The 22,879-nt window shown below is 37.6% G+C and overlaps 2 protein-coding genes and 1 non-coding gene across 5 annotated transcripts; 1 reads left to right on the top strand and 2 right to left on the bottom strand.

Annotated features, from left to right (window-relative positions):
• Nucleotides 1–2,443: 2,443 nt before the first annotated feature.
• On the bottom strand, nucleotides 2,444–9,406 carry LOC142539380 (gamma-tubulin complex component 4 homolog). 3 transcript variants are annotated; one of them, XM_075644804.1, is made up of 17 exons: nucleotides 9,264–9,406; nucleotides 8,795–9,062; nucleotides 8,381–8,672; nucleotides 7,717–7,853; nucleotides 7,341–7,439; nucleotides 7,137–7,254; nucleotides 6,534–6,806; nucleotides 6,222–6,302; nucleotides 6,067–6,150; nucleotides 4,995–5,081; nucleotides 4,457–4,512; nucleotides 4,182–4,370; nucleotides 3,777–3,999; nucleotides 3,527–3,615; nucleotides 3,231–3,384; nucleotides 2,913–3,035; nucleotides 2,444–2,831 (listed from the first exon to the last, which is right to left on the bottom strand). In XM_075644804.1, exons 2-17 carry the CDS (start codon nucleotides 8,962–8,964, stop codon nucleotides 2,766–2,768), a joined length of 2,241 nt encoding a protein of 746 aa, XP_075500919.1. In that variant the 5' UTR covers nucleotides 8,965–9,062; nucleotides 9,264–9,406; the 3' UTR covers nucleotides 2,444–2,765. The 3 variants fall into 3 exon arrangements, with proteins under 3 accessions (XP_075500919.1, XP_075500920.1, XP_075500921.1); XM_075644805.1 differs by lacking the exons at nucleotides 8,795–9,062; nucleotides 9,264–9,406 and having other exon boundaries at nucleotides 8,381–8,462; nucleotides 8,528–8,661; XM_075644806.1 differs by lacking the exons at nucleotides 8,381–8,672; nucleotides 8,795–9,062; nucleotides 9,264–9,406 and adding an exon at nucleotides 8,008–8,365.
• Nucleotides 9,407–9,971: 565 nt separating this feature from the next.
• On the top strand, nucleotides 9,972–14,185 carry LOC142538300 (uncharacterized). Its single transcript, XM_075643650.1, has 5 exons — nucleotides 9,972–10,248; nucleotides 10,339–10,362; nucleotides 10,730–10,788; nucleotides 11,337–13,843; nucleotides 14,130–14,185. Exons 4-5 carry the CDS (start codon nucleotides 12,016–12,018, stop codon nucleotides 14,183–14,185), a joined length of 1,884 nt encoding a protein of 627 aa, XP_075499765.1. The 5' UTR covers nucleotides 9,972–10,248; nucleotides 10,339–10,362; nucleotides 10,730–10,788; nucleotides 11,337–12,015.
• A 1,836-nt stretch (nucleotides 14,186–16,021) lies between these two features.
• Nucleotides 16,022–16,128, bottom strand: LOC142541196 (small nucleolar RNA R71). Its single transcript, XR_012819263.1, has one exon. It is a non-coding gene; the product is annotated as a small nucleolar RNA R71 (small nucleolar RNA).
• Between the last annotated feature and the right edge of the window lie 6,751 nt (nucleotides 16,129–22,879).

Genomic DNA, 22,879 nt, shown 5'->3' on the forward strand with positions numbered 1-22,879 from the left:
TTTGGTGTCCCATCTCTTCTTTGCTGACGATACTTTATTTTCTTTTGGGCCACTCTACATGATTGCTTCCAGGTTAAAAAGTGCATTTAGCTTTATGAAGAGGCATCGGGGCAAGCAGTCAACTATGAAAAATCTGTCATTGCATTCTGTCCTAGCACTACGTGGATGATCACTGATGAAATCCAAATTGTTTTTGGAATGCCGATTATTTGGGGGCATGAAATTTATTTAGGTCTGCCCACTTTTTCACTTCGGAGCAAGTGTATTCAATTTGCATATCTTCGTGATCGGGTTTTCTAAAGGATTAATGGATGTGCTTCCTAGCTATTTTTTGTAGGGGGCAAGAAGTTCTCATTAAGTCGGTACTTGAGGTGATCCCATCCTGTACTATGTCTTGTTTCAAGATTCATTCATCTTTATGTAATGAAATTGAGTAAATGTGTGCCGTGTTTTGATGGAAATCCTCGGGAGATAAAAGGGGCGTGCATTGGCCTTATTGGGACAAATTGTGTAAGCCTAAACAGTTGGGAGGTATCGAATTTCGAAACATGTAGGAATTCAATAAAGCCTTGTTAGCAAATCAAGTTTGGCTTATTATTCAATTTTTGGTGTCTCTTCTGGCGCGAGTCTTCGCCCGTTATTTAAGAGACAAGGATGTTTTGGATATTCGAATGGGCTGTAAACCGTCTTACATATGGCAATCTATATTGTGGAGTCTAGATCTTATTAGATAAGGAAATTGGATGGTGTGTAGGGGATGGTCAGTGTATCAGGGCGAATAAAGATGCATGAATTTCAGATTTAGCCACGGGCCAAAGTTCATTGACTGGTTTGGAAAGATAGTATTTTTTTAGCCCTTTGTTCGTCTCTGCCGAGAGGGTGAGTTCTTGGATACGTGGGAAGTCAGATTTGAGAAAACAACGATCATTCATCTAACCTTTAAAAAGTAGTTAATTGATTGTCTCCTGCATCACAAATAAAATTTTACAAACGTCGAAGATTATTCAACGAAAACTTTCTGACCCTCAAGTCAACATTACCCAGAACCAAGAAATGAAAAGACTTTTAAGAGCTAAAATTAGAGTTTATCTAAAAATGTGTGAATGATCAATTTATAAATCTTTTGATGAACTTGCAACGAGCGGGTCTCTTCTTTGGGCATGGGCCATGTATGTCGCTATTTTAAATGAAATAAATATAAATTGGTCCGATGTAAATTGGGTCTTACCCATAACTAATAATTTAATATTAAATTATTCCATGCGATCATTTCTATTCATTTTGATATACACTTTTATAAAAGTGAACTATTACATGAGAATTAAAAAAAATATTTACTTCAAAATGAAATAAAGTTTGTATCTCTACGCTTAGGGATGTAAATGAACCAAACCGTTTGTGAGTTATTCGAAGCTCGATTCGATAAAAGTTCGTTTGAGCTCGTTTAATGAGGCTCGTTAAGATAAACGAACCAAGCTCAAGCTCTACGATATTCGGCTCGTTAGCTCGTGAACTTGTTCGTTACTAAATTCATAAGTAATATCTTAGATGAAAAAATATAATTTTGATATTTAATTTATTGATTTAACACATTAATTATGAAATATATAGAAAAATCTATTAAATTTATTTATTATAATAAATTGACAAATTTTAATAAGAATATTATATGTTTTCTAAATGTATAATATATTTTTTAATGAATTTAATGAATATTTAAATGTACAATTCATATTTATTGAGCTCGTTTAGGTTCGATAAAAGCTTGAATAAGCTCGTGAGCCATGAATATATTCGTTAAATAAAGCTAGAGCTCGGCTCGATTATAAGCAAACAAGCTCAAACATTCAAGAGTTCGGCTCGGCTCGACTCGATTACATCCCTATCCACGCGTCATATTCTTATTTCCAAGGAAAGGGCCAAGGAATACGTGGAAAATTGATAGAATTTTCAATAAAATATTTTCATTCTATTTTAGTTGGGATTAATAGTAAAACTTGTAATACATGTAATAAAAAAGGTGTGAACTAAGTTTTTGGGACAAAAATATTTTAATGTAATTAAATTTAATTTAATCTACAATTTTAAATATTGGAAACAGATCCATCAAAATTTATCTTCTAACTTTAAATAATTAGCAAGAAAGAATAATAAAAAAGGTGTGAACTAAGTTTTTGGGAGAAAAATATTTTAATGTAATAATTAAATTTAATTTAATCTACAATTTGAAATATTGAAAACAGATTCATCAAAATTTATCTTCTACCTAATAATTAGCAAGAAAGAAAATATTTTTGTTTATGATTTTTTTTTTTTTTGAATTGGTAGCTTCACATATGGAATATGTACTATGATTATTTCTTCAAACTCCATTCGACGAGTTTAACTTTATTTGATATATCTGCATTTTGAGTTGACCAATTTATCATGAAGACAAACTATATTATAAACTGAAAAATCATTTGATTAAGATAACAGGCCTTTTTCTAACTTTGACCCCATTCATGATAATTTAAAACTAAACAAACAGGAAAATAATACAGAGGAGATCGGAAAACATCAGAACCAGGAGACACACTAATAATCATATAGCCAGGAATTAAGCTGTACAACATTCTTTCAATTCGATTAAGCAGAAGATCATCAGGCATAGGAACGTGGCATTCATCACCCCGGAAATAACTTTCAAGCGGCGAAAAACATCCTAGCAACATATCACCCTTGGTAACTCGAGTGCAAGGTAATTTAGGAAACATGATCAACACTCATTGAAGAACTCCTCCAAGTGCTGGCCGTGGTCTCACAACATTCAGCACTCCCCTTGCAGTTGCCTGCCGATGCAAATATCATGCAAATTATATCGTGATCATACAGATGGTCAAATTAAATTCTTTCCAGTTAGATGTTTTGACCTCAAAAAAGGAGTTGTAGTTAAGGCGCAGAAGAAAGCGTCTGAGGAATGGTGCTCTTTGACTCCCAGCTATTCTGCTGCTGCGAAGGATGGTGTATAATGAATTTGATTTCTTGTTGAACTCCTGCAGAGATATAGACATCCAACGACTGCTAGTTGAGCCACTTAAGAGACGATATATGGGCTACAGGATCCATTCATTTCACAATACTTCATAACCAGATGAGTTCAATGTAATGCAAAAGTCAGATTGTATTCCATTTGGTCAATACACTAATAAAGTACAGAGAATAACGTTGCCTGTATGCTCTAGTAGTACCTCAGCTATGTGCTCCAGTTCGGCCGTACTTTCACTGTTTTCATGGGTTTCAATCTTCCAGCAAAATTGCAAGCAAACTTTCATTATTCCATCCAGAATGCGTGATACAGAACCAATGTCCAAGAAAGATTGAGAAATTAGTGTGGATAAGTACCTGCAGAGACATAATTAATTAACTAATGCCAGATTTCCACAATTCATCCACCATTGCAACAGAAAACAAACCAGACTAGATATTTTATGGGCACAATCACCTGCAATTCTTTAAGCTAAAAAGAAAATAGCACTGCACTTACTCTTGATGGTAGCCAACCAGTTCTGTGAAATCGCGAGAACTTTGAATATGAGCTTGTAAAACATTCCATTGAGATTCGACCACATCCACCTGGCAAAATTAAAGATGCTTGTAATAACAAATAAATCTCTTAAAAGAGAATTAAAGAAATTAAGCTGTTTGCAGTTAACATGTAAATTATTCTATTATATTAACAGAGAAGTATTTACTGGCAGTACATCACCACTGAGCACAAGGGCATTGCAAGTTACCTGGATATAGAACTGAAGATTTCTTATTAAGAAGGCCATATGCTCTCTGACACGCCACATTGGTTTACAACGTCGTCGCTGTTGAGATATTGAACTCTTCGAACGGTCATTATGGCGTTTGGCAAAATCAGAATGATCTTCATGCATTGCAGAAGCCCAGGATTTTTCCAATTCCATCTGTGTCCTCTTTAATCGGAGTAAGTACTGGAAGATCCTCAGATACCTGTGACAATGGTTGATAGAAAAGGGTAGTCAGCAGCAGCCATAAAATTTGATGCTGCAGAGAAAACCAAGGATTCCACATTCTTGACAATAAAATTCCGGAATGAAGTTTTATATATATATATATATTCACTTCATATGCACCAGAAAAATAAAAAACCATGACCCCAACCAATAACTTACTTAGAGAGAACCTCCTGCGTAAAGAACAACTGTAAGGGCCAGTCAACAGAATATTCAAGAGCAATGCCATCCCAACCATCAATGGATGTTTCTAAGGAGGTACCTGACTGGATACGTAAGTCTCCAACAGAACATGTTTTTTCTTTTGGAAACTCAATCTGTGAGGTCTTAACTGTGATTCCTGACATTCTGAAAAAATTAAATTAGGACAGAAGTTACTATGAAAAGTGATAGTACATCTTAATTGAGATTAGGAGACAAAAAAAGTGTAAAACCTCAGAGACACTCTAGAGAAGTATTTGTCTTCTTCGCCAATGGTCTTTATTGCAGCCTGGATTATAGATATGATTGTTACAGCATAGTAGGATTGCCAAAGATATTCATTTTCAGGGCAGATTAATACGATCCCCGCTGGGGCTTCATGTCTGAATTGGAAAAGACTTGTGTTGAATTCATTTATTTGCCTTAATTGGACTTTGTTTAGTTTCTTGATTCCTTTGAAGTTCACTTACATCTTATATTAATAATTACTTACAAAGAAAAGATATAGTCACGTAATTTTAAATTTAGAAAATTATCAAGTATACTTCACCCATATTGATTAAATAAACTTTGAACAAAAGGAGGGAGAAAGTAAAACTATATATTAATTTTCTTTGGTGAGGAGGAGACAACTTTTAAAGAAACTAGAACGTATTCACCATTGAATTCAAAATCATGATGCAAATAAATCACAGGAGAAATTAACTGATGCAAGGATAACAAAAGTAGTATGTCTTCCTAACCATGATGACTGTCAAGATTAAAACTAACCAATTGAAAAGGAACCATGAGATCAGCTTCAGCAGTTGATTGACGAGGTGGTAATCGCATCAGCAGGCGACTTTCTTCAAGAAAACTCTAATTGCAAAAAAAAAATCACCATTACTACAAGCAAAAAGAAAGACTAAAACAGAAAAGGATTAATAGTGAGGAAGGAAGGAAGGCTTCCTTCCAACAAATTTCCATTGAAACTATTGCAATTGTTCTCATAGATTTTTCAGAGCTTGGGGAAGCTTTAAAAAAAGTGGGGATTGCTGAAGATAAATGGCCGTATTTGTTTTCAAATGGAGTTCTCCACACTCAAAAGTGGAGATATTCGGTCAAATTTCCAGTACTTCTGAAACATATTTCCTGGAAATGTATATAAATATATTAAATAAATTGAAGAATGTGATGTATTTTTTTTATTAGATTTTTAGATATATTTTCTATTGTAGATGCCATATCATATTGACATGTGTTGAGCTTTCGGGTTTTTATTAATAAGTGAGATATTTTAAAATTTCAAAATATAGTAATTTTTTATTAAAATATAATACAAGAACAGAAAAATTGTTGAAATTGATGAAACCATAATTAAAATAGTTATTGTATTGGTAAATATGAAAATGCGATGAAAATATAATTTTGGGAAAGGATTGTAAAATAATGTGAATATGTTTACTTGTGTTCCAGAAAACAAAAAAAATTTCCGACCAAACATTGCCTGAGTAGCTACTAGTTTCATCCATTTCCAAAATCAAGTCTCTCACAATCACTAAACCATTCCACAAAAATTTACATCTCACAAACAAATTTTCCAAACAAAAGAAATCAAACACACATCCCATATATTTTAAAAAAAAAAAACATTGTACAAACTTCAATTTTTTTCACCGTACACAATTCAACATTTATTTTAAAACTACTTTCGAAACTTTTAAGCTAAAAGATTAATGATAATCCGACCAAATGGCATCAAAATTATCAAACAGCTGAGTTCTTTATTTGGATATCCAAATCCTGATCCAGAAAAATTAACCCAAAAAAATTCATAAATAGATGCAATCGCCTCTGATCAAACCTGGAAAAAATCGCCTTTCGCTAAAAGGAAATAATCTTTAAGAGCCTTCAAATGACCATTCAAGTCAGCGCGCACAACAACAAGCTGCATACATCAAAAAAAAAAATTAATTAATTTCTTTAAGGCCACAGAACAATAACGTCTGCAATCAACACCTGCCAAAGATGACTTGCTGCAATTGCTTTGATTGAGTCGACCACGGTCTCAAATGATCTCTTATGGAATTCAGAAGACTCCTGAGGAAATAATAGAATATCTCAACATAGAAAATTCAAACATATGCTAATATCCAAAATATATAAGCACAGGATGTTTAGAGTTTCAATCACAAGAAAAAGACCAAGATGTATGATAACTACAATGGGAACATCACATCATGTTGTGTTAGAAATAGTTCGTTATGATCTAAAACTGATAGACTTGAGTAAATATCAAATTTCATCTGTATGTCAAAAATATGTGAAAACCTTTAAATCTTGCAGCATAGCCTCAATTTTGTCAGCCTCAGACTGAGGAAGCAATTCTTCTCCAATCAAAATGCTCTTAACAGAAGAGTCCTTCTGAAGAGAAAACTTCCCAGGAAACCCTTGTCCCCTTAGTGAGCCTTTGGGTATCTGCTGCTGTGATGATGCATCCTGGTATTGAACAGTCGGACATGGATTTCGTAGAACCTTGATAGCTTTTCCAGCAAATAGTACAGATTCAGCAACATTCATAGGAATGTACTCAGGAAGCATATCCTGCAATATATATGAAATTGGGTAATTGTTTTTGAAACAAGAAGATACCGAAGCAAGAAAAAAAGGTCAAAAAAATGAGTAATTATGGCACTGTTCAATAAGAAAAACGATCAATTAAAAATAGCAATCCTTTCAAAACATCATAGCCGATAATTCACACATTTTACTTTATTTTTTCTACATATATTGAAATAAATAAACAAGCATACAACGCCCACAATCCTTTTTCAGGTATGCCATTAAGATTACCAACACTTGTCTGCAAATATATTTACGTAAGAGCATCAAGAACGAGAACAAACCACCGTTGATTATCGATGAAAAATGTACCAGATAAACATGGAAGCCCAGATGCCAATCAGCCAATGACGCATCATTAACTGACAAGTGTGGCAACTTCTCGAGAGTATTTGGAGGTGATTCGTGTTCAGGATCCCTATCCTCTTGCCTGAAAAGGAGGGATTCATTTAAGCAATGTTTTTTTTAAGCTAATGTATCAAAGATAATTAATAAAGCTACTATGAAATCTCATACCTTCTAACAAAAAATTCTCCATATTGGTCATGCAGTATACCATACACCATCCATGAAGCCAGTTGATTGTACATGACCTGATGCCCATGCCATAATAGCCTGTCTGACACAATCATTACACAATCCATTATACAAAGTCAATGGAAAAGCGTATGCATAGAAATTGTATTTTAAAACCATTGATCTACAGCTTCCATAGCCCTCCATATATTCAGCTGGAAGCTTATACATAACTATCATGTAAAACAATATTCTAAAAGCAACAAAAGTTGTTGTTGTTCTAGACTTCAGAATGATACGGACTGAAGCAACCGGCTAAGAAAACTAGCTTAAAAAACAATTTTGATACAAACAGATCTCGATAAGCAGTTCACACCTCTGAATGCAAGTCTGCAGCTCAGGAACTCCGCAGTGGCATCTTTTGTGTAGAAGGTTGAGAAGTTTCCCTCCACAAATATTATCACGCTCAATTTCCAAAATTAGCCCATAAAGAGGTGGCAACAAAATCAAGAACTGTGAAGGAAACTTGAAAGTAAGCATTCAACGAAATGAAAGAAAGCAAATTTGAAATGAATAAAATATATGCTTCAAGCACAAAAAAAAATACAATTTGGTATCATTAAACTGCTCAACATAAAGATATTTCTAAATGTAATTTCACATTAACCATATATGAGTACACCATGCATATTGCCACTGCCACATAGCCCCACAAACCATGTTAAAAAAACAACATAAAACATAATAATATAAGCAAGGTCTGCATGAATAAATTCTCAGGTTCCAAGAAACTATTATACCACAAGCTCAGAGGACAAAGATATATCAAACGGGAAAACGGCAAATAAATCGAGCCCATTTCAAGTGCAAATTTCCAATCATATATTGATAAAATCATAACATGTTTCAGTTATCAATTCACGATGCTTGCAAACAGCCCTAATGAACAAAGAACACAACCAGAGCCATAAGCAATATTACAAAGAGTCAGGCTCACAACTTTCAAACAGTAGAGAATAATTAAATATCTTATATCCTACCTTATTGAGTCCTTGAGTCACTGTTGCCAAAATGGGCAGAGAGTCAGATAACATTTTCTGCTCAATGTGTAAAACAGCTGATCTGTAAACAGAGAGCACCTCAACAATGCCGTTCGCAATTGCTCTTCTATACACGCTAGGCTTCACCTTTTTAGCTTTCAACGATTCATTTACTCTTGATAAAGGAGACTCATTTGGAGCTCTAATCCAACTCAAGTTCCTAGATTTGGCTGCAAAACGTTCTAGTTCCCGGTAATAAAACCCTAGTGTGATAATCCTTTCTATTACTTCCCTGCAAATCAAAACCCGAAGCAACATTTATAAACAAAAAAACCCTTGCCATACTGAAGAAATCAACTTTTCAACTCTTACAGAAGAATTAACAGAAATTAAAGTGAAATATAGTGTGAATACTTATCGCTGGGTTGGATAAAGGATATATCAGGAGCGAGTTTGAAAGTAGGCTCCTCGGCGAGAGGCGCTTCTGGGGATAAGCTAACACGTGGTGATTCATTGTATTCCCTCCCATCGATTATGAGATCTCCAGTGTAACCTACGAGAGCCAACAGCAATTCGTGCAGCATGATTTCACAAATTCACTGGCAAGAGATCGCAGTGTTTCGAGACGTTAAATTAGTTGAAAATTAAGATCTTGCCAGTTTTCTTGTCGCTAAACTCATAACTGCAAATAAATCATACAGAGTTGGTTTCGTGTCAGTGGATTCTGTAATCCAAAGCTGCCGCAATCGAAATCGAGAATAGAGGTGATACAGTCGCATACTGAGGCGATGTAAACAGGCCAGCAATAAGCAAAATATACTCATATCCATACATACACATACATGAAAATGGCTAAAGAGAGAGAAAGAGAGGTGAAGATAACCTGAAAATAAGCAAGCCTCGGCCGACCCACATACAATCGGAGTGGGGAGAGTGGGATCACTACTCATTCCATTCCCTTGCTATTCCAATTCCATTCCCGCCGCATACAAATCTGAAATCTTGGTTGCAGTAATAAATGAAAACATGCCAAGAAAAATACAGGCAAATATTTGAAAAGGACGGGTTTTAGAACTGATAAACTTATTGGGCCCAAAAATGGGTTTCCTTGACGGCCCAGATTGTTTCGATCTTTTGAATTTTTCTTCAATTTAATTTTTACCAAAAAGAGATTACTTATTATTTAAACTTATAGTAAAAATTTTAAATGTGTTTTTTACTCTTAAACTCGTAGTAATCTTGATTAAGCTTGAATTTTGATCTACACGCTTCGACGCACTTCGCGTTCTTTAGAACATTTATATATATATTTGAAAAGTTTATTATACACACATTTAGTTTTGTGATAAAATAATAAATAAATTTTATGTGTTTTATTATTTAATATACTGTATTCACTTATATATAATTTGGAAAGAAAGTTGAAAGATGTTGGGGTGGACAATACTTGGGTATTATGTTTAGTTTTAGTATTAAAGGAGGTGTGGGGGTGTGAGAGCCCAAACACAAAACCCCAAAGCCCAGCCCATTTCAGTAATAAGTTAAATAAATAAAAATAATAATCATGAATCTTCCTTTTCTCTTTCCCGTAAGAACCGAAAGCTGCGTTTTCTTTCTTCTTCTTCCATTTCGAAATTCTTTTCATCGATTGTGGCCGTTTCGATCATCCAAAAATTAAAGTAAGTATATATTTGGAAATCCCGTGACGAGAGCTATCCATTGATACCTATTTTGCAAGGTTTTATCGCGATCCCATTCGAACCCGTGAACCTTGGGTCGTTCGAATTTTCTCTTTTGCCTTGATTTCGTGTTATTTCGAGCTTGGACAACTGATTGTATAGTTGTACTCGAAATTTGAAGCGTTTGAGGTAAAAATTCAGATTTTAGGGTTTCGAATTTTGGGTATTTTGTTTACTTTGAGTTCCAACAATTAATATTTGTTATATAATTGATTATAGGTACAAGAATTGAGCCGATTAGAGGTATCTAACAGATTTTCGGAATTTATTTGGATTAATTTCGAAAATTCAGATTTAATTATTTGGGAATTTATGATTTTTGAAATGTTAAATTGTTATTGGGATGCGTTTATAGCATTAGAAATAGAAAATGAAAATTTTGGAAATTTCTAGTAAATAACAAAAATTTCAGATTCGATATGATTGAATTTTCGAAATTTCAAGTTGTTCGGTATTGAGAGATTTAAGTTAAATAAATCGTTATATTTGACTTTGCGATGAATTTTAGAAATTTGAAAGCTTAAGTTATGGATTTTCGGAATTTTAGGCTAAATTATCAAATATTGGAAAAATAAATGGAATTTGATATGAAATGTATTATTCGTCACAGGATTGGATTCTGCGAGAAATCCTTAAGATATTTCGGTGGTAAATTAGTTATCAGTTAAGGTGCGCATGAACTCTTTTATTATGACGTCTATATGATGAAAATGACGCTAAGTACTTTGTAATGAGTTGTGACGTGCCTTATGTGCTTCTGTGAATACGTGATTGCATTCATGCATTTATTTGAGTCGATACTATTGCTGCATAGCATTTCGAGCCTTGACTCCTTTGATTGCTATTGATAATCGAGTTGTTGCGTCATCGATGGAGCGGGTGGGTAGGATTAGCACTCCCGATGACTTGCATGAGGGCTGACCGGGTAGCTCCCGTACCCTCGATGCTACGTGCATGGATGAGTGGCGACTTGATGTTGCGTTGCTACGTTCCTGGCACGGGTGGCCACTGTTGCTGTTGTTGATGCGATTCATTTGTACTCCGTTTGGTATCCGTTATCGGTTGTTACCTTTCACACATTGCATTACATTGCATTGCATCGCATTTTACTTGATTTTATTTCATGTCAGTTATATTTGTCGTAATATTATTGGTTCGTCATACTGGGGCCCGACCCCTCGTTTCTTTTTATGATGTGGTTGTTTTTGATGCTATAGCAGGTTATCCAGGAGGATTTGACGCGTCTGGTGGAGCGTCAGGTAGCGGTGCCCAGTAGTTGGATTGTGATTGAGAGTTCCAAGATATTATATTATGGAGTGATACTTTTGCCAGGGAATGCCACGTGTAGCTGTACTGTTATTTTTACGATGTTTTGAATTGATAGTTGTGTGAATGAGCCTTGCCGGCTCTACATGTGTTTAGTCCTGGCCAGTGCGGCTATATGTTGTGAATTGATGTTATGACTTTATTTCGAGTATATAAATATTATTTGTGATGTTTTGATTTTTTCTGGGATGTCTTATTTACGAATAGGTCATGCCGAAATTTTTGTACGCCCAAAATGGAAAATTTTAATCGCTTTCGCTGTTTACATTAATGAATCCTGGTTGTTTGGTTATTAAATATTAATCAGGAGCACGGGCCCCCACAGTTGGTATCAGAGCGTAATTGGGATATGCTCGAATTAGAGTCTAGGGCACTTGAGTCTAGACACAAATAACATGATTGTGCATGTGTTTGACTATTTGCTCTTATTTGAATTATTTGTTGTGATTTGCTTGAATTTACCTGCGTTAGAACGACTAGCTGATTAGACATGGTTTGTAGTTTAGAAATTGCCTATAACTTTCTTTTACCTGTTATCTGCCTGTGGATTTAATCATCGTGTCTTGTAGAATGGCACCAAGAGGAAGAGGTAGAAAAAGAAAAGAAATAGCGCAAGAATCTGAGACGCAAAATGTTCGAGGAGTTGCAGATATCATTAGAGGTAGACGTGGTCGACCTCGAGGACAAGTCGCTCAAAATGTTGAAGAAGAAGTGAACCAAGAACCTCCTCGACCTGAAGCTAGACAGGTAGCAATTGAGCAAGAAGTGGAACAGCTGACACAAAAATTTGGAGGAATGCAGTTAATAATTTCTCAGTTCCAAGAATTACGTCCTCCAAAGTTCTTTGGCAACGAGAGCGGAGAAAAAACAGCAGGCTGGCTAAAAAGTATAAATCATCTAGTTAATTTGTTGGAGTATTCCCAAGATATTAGATTGAAGCTTGCCATCTACCAACTTAAAGACCGAGCACAACTCTGGTGGGAAGCCACAGAGGAAGCAATGAAGGACTCTGGTGAAATTATTATTTGGGATGCTTTTCGTGCTCAATTTACCCAAGAATATGCACCACCATCATATTATGGTGCTAAAGAAGAAGAGTTCAATCAGTTGGTGCAGGGCAATAAATCAGTGGTGGAATATGCTTCACGGTTTTCTGCTCTTTTGCCCTATGTTCCACATGTTGCTTGGAATGATCAGGCTAAACTATCACGTTTTCTGCACGGGTTGCAGCGGAATGTTCATACTTTGGTAATGACTGGATCGCCTAATACGTATATTCAAGCAGTGGAAAAGGCGAATAAAATTGAAGCAAGTTTGCTCAGAGGAGACCCACAGCCAGGTCCATCATCTGTTTCTCAGGGATCTGGGAGTAGTATGTCAATGCCAGTGGATTTACCTCCATATCAGCCTGTACAGTCATACCAACAACCCAAACAGCAGAGGTACAAGACAAAAGGAAAGCAATTCAAGAAGAAGTCTCAATCCAGCTCCTCCAGTTCAGGCAGTGCACGAGGGGGAGGTTCTGTTGGGTCGTCTAGCACTGTTCATTGTGACCGATGTGGTGGTCGACATTTTAGTTCCCAATGTGTAAAATTTCAGGGGACTTGTCATAATTGTGGTCAGGTTGGACATTACGCCAGGGTATGTCCTAATGCAGGGAGACAGCAATTCCAGCCACAACAGTTTGGTCAAGTTCCCCGTGGACCAGTTTTTAGACCATATGCTCCTACCCAATCATTTCAGCAATCTAGTTATCCACCTCCCAGAGGTCCTATTCAACAGCCATTTCTAGGGCCACAGCAAGCCCAAGTCCATGTTTTGACTCAGGACCAGGCTCAGGATGCACTTGGAGGAGTGATTGCAGGTATTTGTTATGTTTTTGACTATCATGCACGCATATTGATAGACACAGGAGCATCTCATTCATTTTTATATGCTGCATTTGTTGATGAGCATGAGATTGCTACTATTCCTTTGTTGGATACTGTGTCAGTTGCTACTCCTTCCGGTGTATATTTGATGTCCCGTGAGATAGTTTTGAACTGTGTGATTAGACTTGAGGGTAATATTATGATAACAAATCTAATCAAATTAGACATGACTGATTTTGACTGTATTCTGGGTATGGATGTGTTGACGAATTATCGAGCCACTGTGGATTGTTTCCATGGAGTTGTCAGATTTAGACCGTATTATGGCAGTAAATGGAATTTTTATGGTTATGATTCACAGTCTCGAATTCCATTAATATCTGCAATGGAAATGTTCACGTTGTTGTTAATCGGCAATGAAGGATTTTTGATCTATGCTCTTGATGCAACACGGGAAGAACGATTGAAAGTTTCAGATATTCCCGTTGTCAAGGATTTTCCAGATGTATTTCCTGATGAGATTCCAGGTTTTCCGTCTCAAAGGGAAATAGATCTTAGCATTGAATTGATGCCATGGACAAATCCTATTTCTAGAGCACCATATCGTTTAGCTCCAACAGAATTGAAAGAACTCAAGGAACAGCTACAGTATTTACTGGAGAAAAGCTATTGATATGACTCGTTTTTACGTGTTTTTAGTGTTGGTTTTGAGTCGCATTCATGCATCATATTAGTTTGTTTAGTTTAATTTTGCATCTTTTTAGCATTATTTAGCATTTGACTGACCTCGTGTATTTTGTGGTGATTTTGTAGGAATTGAACCAAAGAGTGGGAGAAACTTTGGCATAATGTCGAAGAGGATTTGCTAGGACGGTCAAAAGTGACCGCCCCAGCGAGCATTGTGGTCTGGCCGAGGATTATTTTGCGCAAGTGTCTCGCTAGGGCGGTCAAAAGTGACCGTCCCAGCGAAACCAGGGACATGCTCGAGGAAGCTTATTCGAGGACCTCTCGCTAGGGCGGTCAAAATATACCGCCCTAGCGAGAAGCGAGATTGAGAAAGATTTGTTTCTAAATTTCTAGGGACTCTATCCTACACCATAACCTAACACACGAGAACAGCAGCCGTTTTTCATCTTTTATCATACTTTTCATCATTTTTCTTGGAGAGGAGGCTAGGAGCAAAGGAGATTTCGAAGACGTCGAGATTTCCACGCGTCGTGGCCGTCATCCATCGTCATCTTTAGTATTTTCATTATTCAGTATTTTATTTCTTACATTGATTGTTGGTTTTTATCATGAATTTCAGTAGCTAAACTCTAGATTTGTTGGGATTTGAGGGGATCTTACCCCGTACTCGGTGTTTAACATTATTTCTCGATGTTTTCATTAGTGAATTGTTTATGCTATTGTTCTTTCGTGTTTCAATCGAAGCCTAGCTAACTTCCTTTGATTATTTCATGTTGTTGATGAGTTCGATAGAATAGTTAACAATAGGATCAAATAGTATAAACCACGGATTTACAATTTTAGTAGATATACGGAATTGGGTACGTGTCGATAGTGATAGTTCACCCGAATGAAAGCTAGTGGATTCCATAGAATGTAATGCAATCTTGAACTGTTAAATATTTGAGGACACTTGAGTACTGCATGTTTTTTATTAGTATTAATATAGCTCGACAGAGTATATTAATTAGTCTAGGGGATTCCGTCGAACGCACGAGTAAAAGTCGAGTGTAATTATTTAAACACGAGTGGTAGGTGAACTGATAATTCCCAACAAATTCATTTCTCATTTGATTTAATCCAAATTAATCATTGCGTTCTTGAACACGTTTTCTTTGCAATTTAATTATTTTAATTGTTTACTTTACATTAGTTTAATCATCAACTCAATTTATCGTTGCTAAAGAAATTTTACTTGAAAATAAAAAATAGTGTAACGCAGTCCTTGTGGAACGATACTCGTATTCACTTACGTTTATTATAACTTGACTATCGTGCACTTGCGATATTTAAATCGAGCTTTCATTTATAAAATAAATTTTGGGATTATTCACTGTGCAAGTTTTGCTCGATCAAGTTTTTGGCGCCGTTGCCGGGGACTGTTGATTCACAATTTTTTATTTTTCATTTAAATTCTTTAGTATTATTTATTTTATTGTTATTTGATACTCTCATTGTGTTGCAGATTTTTCTTGTGGTGCATGCGAAGATCACTCGAGTTTAAGCTTGAGCCTTTTGACCCCGAGATCGAACGCACAGCTAGACGTCGACTACAGCAGCAAAGAGCGAAGGAAAGAATGGAAGGCGATCAACAAAGAGAGGAGCCAAGGCGTATACCGATGTTGGATTATGCACAGCCGTCTCTTGATGGAGCACGTCCAAGCATCGTAAGACCAGTCATCCGAGCTAATCAGTTTGAGATCAAGCCAGCTATCATTCAGATGATTCAAAACACTGTCCAATTTGGGGGAAGTGCACTTGACGACCCTAATTCTCATATAGCTGACTTTCTTGAAATTTGTGATACTTTTAAGTTTAATGGCGTGTCTGATGACGCTGTTCGTTTGCGTTTATTTTCATTTTCACTGAGAGATAAAGCTAAGTCGTGGTTAAACTGTTTGCATGTAGGGTCTATTACTACATGGGAAGATATGGCAAAGGCGTTCCTGATCAAGTACTTTCCTCCGTCGAAGACTATGAAGCTCAGAGCCGACATTACTACTTTTGCTCAATATGAGCAAGAGTCACTTTACGAGGCATGGGAGCGCTACAAGGACTTGTTGAGGAGATGTCCACACCATGAGCTGCCTCTTGGGTTAGTTGTTCAAACTTTCTACTACGGTCTGCTTACTCCTAACCGTACTATGATAGATGCTGCTGCCTGTGGTAACTTACTGAGAAAGACGGCGGAGGAAGGATATGAGTTATTGGAGGAGATGGCTGCTAGTAGCTATCATCCTCAGTCTGATAGGCAGAGACGAGGTGCTGGAGTTAATCAAGTTAATGATTTGTCGGCGGTTTCAGCACAGTTAGAGGCTTTGAATAGAAAGATTGATGGGATGAGCATGAGTGGGTCGGCTATGCGTCTGCAAGAAATTTTTTGTGATTAGTGTGGGGGTGAGCATGATGTGCAGGATTGCCAAGATGGCAATCCATTCTATGTGCCTGAGGGAGCACCGGTAAAACAAGTGGGATTCCAGAACCGTCCTAGAAATGACCCTTACTCGAACACATATAATCCGGGATGGAGGAATCACCCAAACTTTTCATGGGGAGGTCAAAACAACCAACAATGCCAACAAAGAGGTCCACCATATGTGATGCACCAAGGATTCAAGCCAGAACCGTCTCGGGAGGAGAAGTCCAATTTAGAGCAAATGATGACTAAATTTATTTCTGCAACAGAGACGAGATTTCAGAACCAAGATGCATCCATAAAGGGGTTAGAGAATCAAATTGGACAATTGGCTAAGCTGATTGCTAATAGGGAGCAAGGAACTTTACCAAGCAACACGGAAACTAACCCAAGAGAACATGTGAAGGCGGTGGAATTGCGTAGTGGAAAAACACTCGGGTCTAATGAGGAAAAGACCAAGCACGGTGAGGATGAGGTGAAAAATCGAGGAGGTAAGTCTTCTAACTCTACATCTACACCTATTGCACAGAATAAAATTTTTATCCCTCCACCTTTTCCTGCAGCAATGAAGAAAGCTAAATTAGATGCACAATTTGGTAAATTTCTTGAGATATTTAAAAAATTGCATATTAACATTCCTTTTGCTGATACTTTATTGAATATGCCAAGTTATGCAAAATTCTTGAAAGATATCTTAGCAAATAAGCGGAAGCTAGAAGATCATATGACGGTGAATTTGACCGAAAATTGCTCCGCTTTAGTTCAAAACAAGATGCCTCCGAAGCAAAAAGATCCAGGGAGTTTCTCGATACCTTGCATTATTGGTGACATTAATTTTCATAAAGCTCTATGTGATCTTGGTGCGAGCATTAATCTGATGCCTTTTTCTGTGTTTAGGAGACTGGGATTAGGTGAACCCAAGCCAACTGGGATGTCGTTGCAGCTGGCTGACAGATCTGTCAAGTATCCACGTGGGATTATCGAAGATGTTCTGGTGAAAGTGGATAAGTTTATTTTTCCTGCAGACTTTGTGATACTTGACATGGAGGAAGATTTAGAGATGCCTTTAATCCTAGGGAGACCGTTTCTGGCTACAGGGAAAGCACTGATTGATGTTGAGGAGGGGAAATTGAGACTGAGAGTTGGAGAAGAAGAAATTATTTTGATGTTTTCAATACTCTCAAGCACACAATGCACAATGATAGTTGCTTTCGTATTGATGTCTTGGATTCGCTTGTTTGTGATTTTGTGCAGGATGGATTGAAAGAACCATTGGAGGCCACTCTCACTACTGAAAAGCAGGAGGACGAGCTAGACGAGGAAAAGATGGAGATGGTAGCTCATTTGAATGCCATTCCACCTTGGAGAAAGCAAGTGAGGCTTAGACTAGAGGAATTGGGAGACAGAAAAGATTTAATGCCTCAAAAGTCAAGCCTAGAGGAGCCACCTATTTTGGAGCTCAAACCATTACCTCCACATCTCAAGTACGTATATCTAGGAGAAAATAATAAATTGCCTGTTATTATTTCCTCTTCTTTGACAGATGATATGGAGAGTAAGCTCTTGGGAGTCCTCAAGGAGCATAAAGGAGCGTTCGCTTGGAAGGTTTCGGACATAAAAGGGATAAGTCCTTCGATCTGCATGCACAAAATTCTGATGGAAGATAAATACTCACCTCTAGCACAACCACAAAGGAGACTCAATCCAAAGATGCAAGAGGTAGTAAAAGCTGAAACAATTAAACTTTTGGATGCATGTATTATCTATCCTATCTCTGATAGTGTGTGGGTAAGTCCTGTACAATGTGTGCCTAAAAAGGGTGGGATTACTGTTATTGCTAATGAAAAAAATGAGTTGATTCCCACTAGAACTATTACGGGTTGGCGTGTATGCATAGATTATAGGAAATTGAATGATGCAACCCGTAAAGATCACTTTCCCTTGCCATTTATCGATCAAATGATTGAACGATTAGCAGGTCATGAATTTTATTGCTTTTTAGATGGATATTCGGGATACAATCAAATCACAATTGCACCTGAGGACCAAGAGAAAACTACTTTCACTTGCCCTTATGGTACTTTTGCGTTTAGGCGTATGCCCTTTGGTTTATGCAATGCACCTGCAACATTTCAAAGATGTATGACCGCTATCTTTCATGACATGACTGAAAATTTCCTTGAAATCTTTATGGATGACTTCTCTATTTTTGGCTCCTCATTTAATGAATGTTTAGAGAATTTGAACTTGGTGTTAGTTAGATGTGAGGAGAGCAATTTGGTGTTGAATTGGGAGAAGTGTCATTTTATGGTTCAAAAGGGGATTGTGTTAGGACACAAGGTATCGGAGAATGGAATTGAGGTTGACAAAGCCAAGGTGGAAGTAATCAAAAACTTACCCCCACCTTCATCAATAAAAGGAGTTAGAAGTTTCCTAGGGCATGCTGGTTTTTATAGGCGTTTCATTAAAGATTTTTCCAAAATTGCTAAACCTTTATCCTCTTTGTTGATGAAAGATGCTGAATTTAATTTTGATTCTACTTGTCTGCATGCATTCGAGATACTCAAGGAAAGCTTGGTGACAGCACCTGTTCTGACTGTCCCTGATTGGGAGCTACCGTTTGAGGTGATGTGCGATGCTAGTGATACAGCTGTTGGTGCGGTGCTGGGTCAAAGGAAGAACAAGGTATTTCATACCATCTACTATGCAAGTAAGACTTTAAATGATGCTCAATTGAATTACGCTACTACTGAAAAGGAATTGCTTGCTATTTGTTCTGTCTAAAGCAACTGTGTATACAGATCATTCTGCCCTAAAATACTTGCTTGCTAAGAAAGATGCGAAACCTAGGTTAATTAGGTGGATTTTATTATTGCAAGAATTTGATCTCGAAATTCGAGATAAAAAGGGTGTGGAAAATGTAGTTGCTGACCACCTGTCTAGGCTTGAGCATGTTAGAATTAAGGGCAGTGACGATGATATTGATGACTGGTTTCCTGATGAACAATTGCTTGAGGTAAATGCGTACCCTTGGTATGCCGATTTTGCAAATTTTCTTGTCACTGGCACACCTCCACCTAATTTATTGTTTCACCAAAGAAAGAAATTCTTTTCAGACGTGAAATATTATTTTTGGGAGGAACCGTTCTTGTTTAAGATTTGTGCAGACTCCATGATAAGAAGATGTGTGGCGGAGGAGGAAACCAATCAAATTCTGAACCATTGTCATGACCGTGAGGTAGGTGGTCACTTTGGACCCATACGGACGGCATCTAAGGTACTTGAATGTGGCTTCTATTGGCCAACTCTTTTTAAGGATGCTCGTTTGTATGTTCTCAATTGTGATAGATGCCAACGCACAGGTAATATTTCCAACCGTCATGAGATGCCTTTAAATAACATTATTGAGTGTGAAATATTTGATGTGTGGGGGATTGATTTTATGGGTCCTTTTCCTGCGTCTTTTGCAAAGAAATGTATTCTGGTGGCAGTGGAGTATGTATCTAAATGGGTGGAGGCAGAGGCTTGTGCCACTAATGATGCACACGTGGTGTTAAAATTTTTGAAGAAACATATTTTAATCGATTTGGTGCACCACGTGCAATCATAAGTGATGGTGGCACCCATTTTTGCAACAAAATTTTTGATAAACTGTTGGGCAAATATGGTGTCACCCACAAAGTTTCCACTCCATACCATCCCCAAACGAGTGGACAAGTTGAAGTATCCAATCGAGAAATTAAGAGGATTTTAGAGAAGACGGCCACGACGCGTGGAAATCTCGAGGTCTTCGAAATCTCCTTTGCTCCTAGCCTCCTCTCCAAGAAAAATGATGAAAAGTCTGATAAAAGATGAAAAACGGCTGCTGTTCTCGTGTGTTAGGTTATGGTGTAGGATAGAGTCCCTAGAAATTTGGAAACAAATCTTTCTCAATCTCGCTTCTCGCTCGGGCGGTATATTTTGACTGCCCTAGCGAGAGGTCCTCGAATAAGCTTCCTCGAGCATGTCCCTGGTTTCGCTGGGGCGGTCACTTTTGACCGCCCTAGCGAGACACTTGCGCAAAATAATCCGGCCAGACCACAATGCTCGCTGGGGCGGTCACTTTTGACCGCCCTAGCGAATCCTCTTCGACATTATGCCATCCACTCTTTGGTTCAATTCCTACAAAATCACCACAAAATACACGAGGTCAGTCAAATGCTAAATAATGCTAAAAAGATGCAAAATTAAACTAAACAAACTAATATGATGCATGAATGCGACTCAAAACCAACACTAAAAACACGTAAAAACGAGTCCTATCAACCCCCTCATACTAACCTTTTGCTCGCCCTCGAGCAAAATAGGTTAAAGCACGATATTCTAAACAAACACAACAAACACAAAATACTCAAACAAAAAATAACCAACACAAGTAAATGTCAATGGTGAGTTAACACTTTTATGCTCATGCCTCAGTGAACTTTCCCACATACAAATCATAATCAAGTCAAATCACAAACGAATACTCATTCTCATCTACACATAAATCTCGACACTAATTTGAACGTGTGTGTGTGTCATGATGGGTCTAGTTATTCGTACTTCAAATAGATCAATCATCCGATCATGCGAGTCACTCAATTAGCACTTCAATACAAGTCTCACTAGCATGCACCCCGGTGTCCATTTATCACTAACCATAATTTGAATTTTATTCGATTCTTAAGTGCAGAGAAGGGTGTCGAAAAGAAGGAAAATAAGCTCAAGTGGCTAACAGTCGGGAGTACACCGATCATTTTCATTGTGCAATCGTCAAGACTTTTCGTCTGACTTTCCTCGTCTCCTTACATCTCCAACTTTTAGCCCAGGAATAGAATTCCATTCCTTTTATTTCGGCTCCCCCTCACCTTACATCTCCACCAATTTTTTCTTTTTCGATATATTTTTTTTTTTGATGCACAATTTTTCACACGTGTACTCCCTAGGCTAAGAATATATACTTTTGATTACAGCTGGTTAGGAGTATGATATTTTAATTCAGTGCATTGAAAAAAGGGGTATATGTGAAGTTCAAGGCAAATCACATGTTCTCATTCAAGGTCCCAATTAGTGACTTATTTTCACGGGTTTACATGCTAAATCAACTCATAAATGATGCCTTTCAAGTTAACCACACAAAACCTTCAAATTTCACCATTATTCCTACAAAATTCTAGTCCCCACACATATGTGCTCAAAAAGTTCAACTTTGTGCCAAAATTCATGCTTTAACAATCAAGAGTACCATTCATGAGGTGACCCAATCAATACTTTTGTATACTATCAATTCAACATCATCATTGGCTCATACACTATGTATTCTCACCATAAACGACACCAAATAAAAGAAATGCAACAATTTAAAACCAATTAACTAAGCAAACATAACAATCTACCCCCCTCATACTAGAGTTGTGCAATGCCCTCAGTGCACAAAACGAAACAAACACTAAAAACATAAAAAAAACTCATGAATTTAAATGCAAAGATAGAATATGCAAAATAAAAAGAAAGGGGAAACTGTAAACTCCCCTGATCAGAAATCATCCTCCTTCTCATTCTCCGGCGGTGGAACTCCCTCTTCAGCTGCTGGGGGCATATGATAATTGTACTGAAATTGGAAGGGTGGCGGGTATGCGGGTGTAGGTGGCCGTCCGGAAGTGTCGATGCCCAAATGAGTTGAGATCCCCTGCACCAGGTGTTCGATGTTCTGAATATGTGCCTGATTAACGGCCTGGTACTGCGTCTGATAATGGGCCCAAGCGCCCAATTCGGCGATGCGATCTCGCATGGCATGGCGGCGTGGCTGCGGGGGTGGTGGTGCATGTCCTAAGGCCGGAGGTGGTTGAGCTGCTATCCCATAATCGAAAAATACCTCCTCGGGCAGCTCAGCCTGTCTCTTCTCCCTCTTGGATTTATAGAGAGCCTCATCAATGGCTCTCATCGGCGGTAACCACTCATCATCATCTTCGAATATCACCCCCGCTCGGGCACACAGCTCAGTCACTATCGTCGGGAAGTAAAAAACCAAATTGCTGCTATTAATGCACATGTTAAGCTGTCCGAAAATGAGCCTGCCCACATCAATCACCATCCCAGTACAGATGGCATAGAGAACAACCGCCCGCTCACGCTGCACATCACTCGTATGACCGACCGGCATCAATCTCTTAGACAAGAATGCATACCACAATGCCCCCTCCACTTTCAAAAACTTTTCAAGAAAGACCGTGTAAGTCCCCGGTTGTTTCCACGTGGTGCCCGGATAACACAGTGTGCGAATGATCAAATCATAATCCGGGTTAAGCACCCACGCCTGAAACACCGAATCGTCCACCGACGGTAAACCCAACATATCATTGATCGTCTTGGGATCATACGGGACTATATGTCCCCTCAC

This window comes from Primulina tabacum, chromosome 3, assembly GCF_025594145.1.
Source record: "Primulina tabacum isolate GXHZ01 chromosome 3, ASM2559414v2, whole genome shotgun sequence".
In the NCBI taxonomy this organism is placed as follows: Eukaryota; Viridiplantae; Streptophyta; class Magnoliopsida; order Lamiales; family Gesneriaceae; genus Primulina; species Primulina tabacum.

What these genes read in the sequence shown, in the direction of transcription:
- LOC142539380 (XM_075644804.1), bottom strand. Translation starts at nt 8,964, where the DNA reads ATGCTGCACGAATTGCTGTTGGCTCTCGTAGGTTACACTGGAGATCTC. An exon ending in TGGGCTTCCATGTTTATCTG is followed by an intron (nt 6,807 to 7,136) that starts GTACATTTTTCA and finishes TATATATTGCAG; the next exon opens with GATATGCTTCCTGAGTACAT. An exon ending in TCATGGTTCCTTTTCAATTG is followed by an intron (nt 4,513 to 4,994) that starts GTTAGTTTTAAT and finishes TCTATAATCCAG; the next exon opens with GCTGCAATAAAGACCATTGG.
- LOC142538300 (XM_075643650.1), top strand. Translation starts at nt 12,016, where the DNA reads ATGGCACCAAGAGGAAGAGGTAGAAAAAGAAAAGAAATAGCGCAAGAA. An exon ending in ATTTCCTGATGAGATTCCAG is followed by an intron (nt 13,844 to 14,129) that starts GTTTTCCGTCTC and finishes GTGATTTTGTAG; the next exon opens with GAATTGAACCAAAGAGTGGG.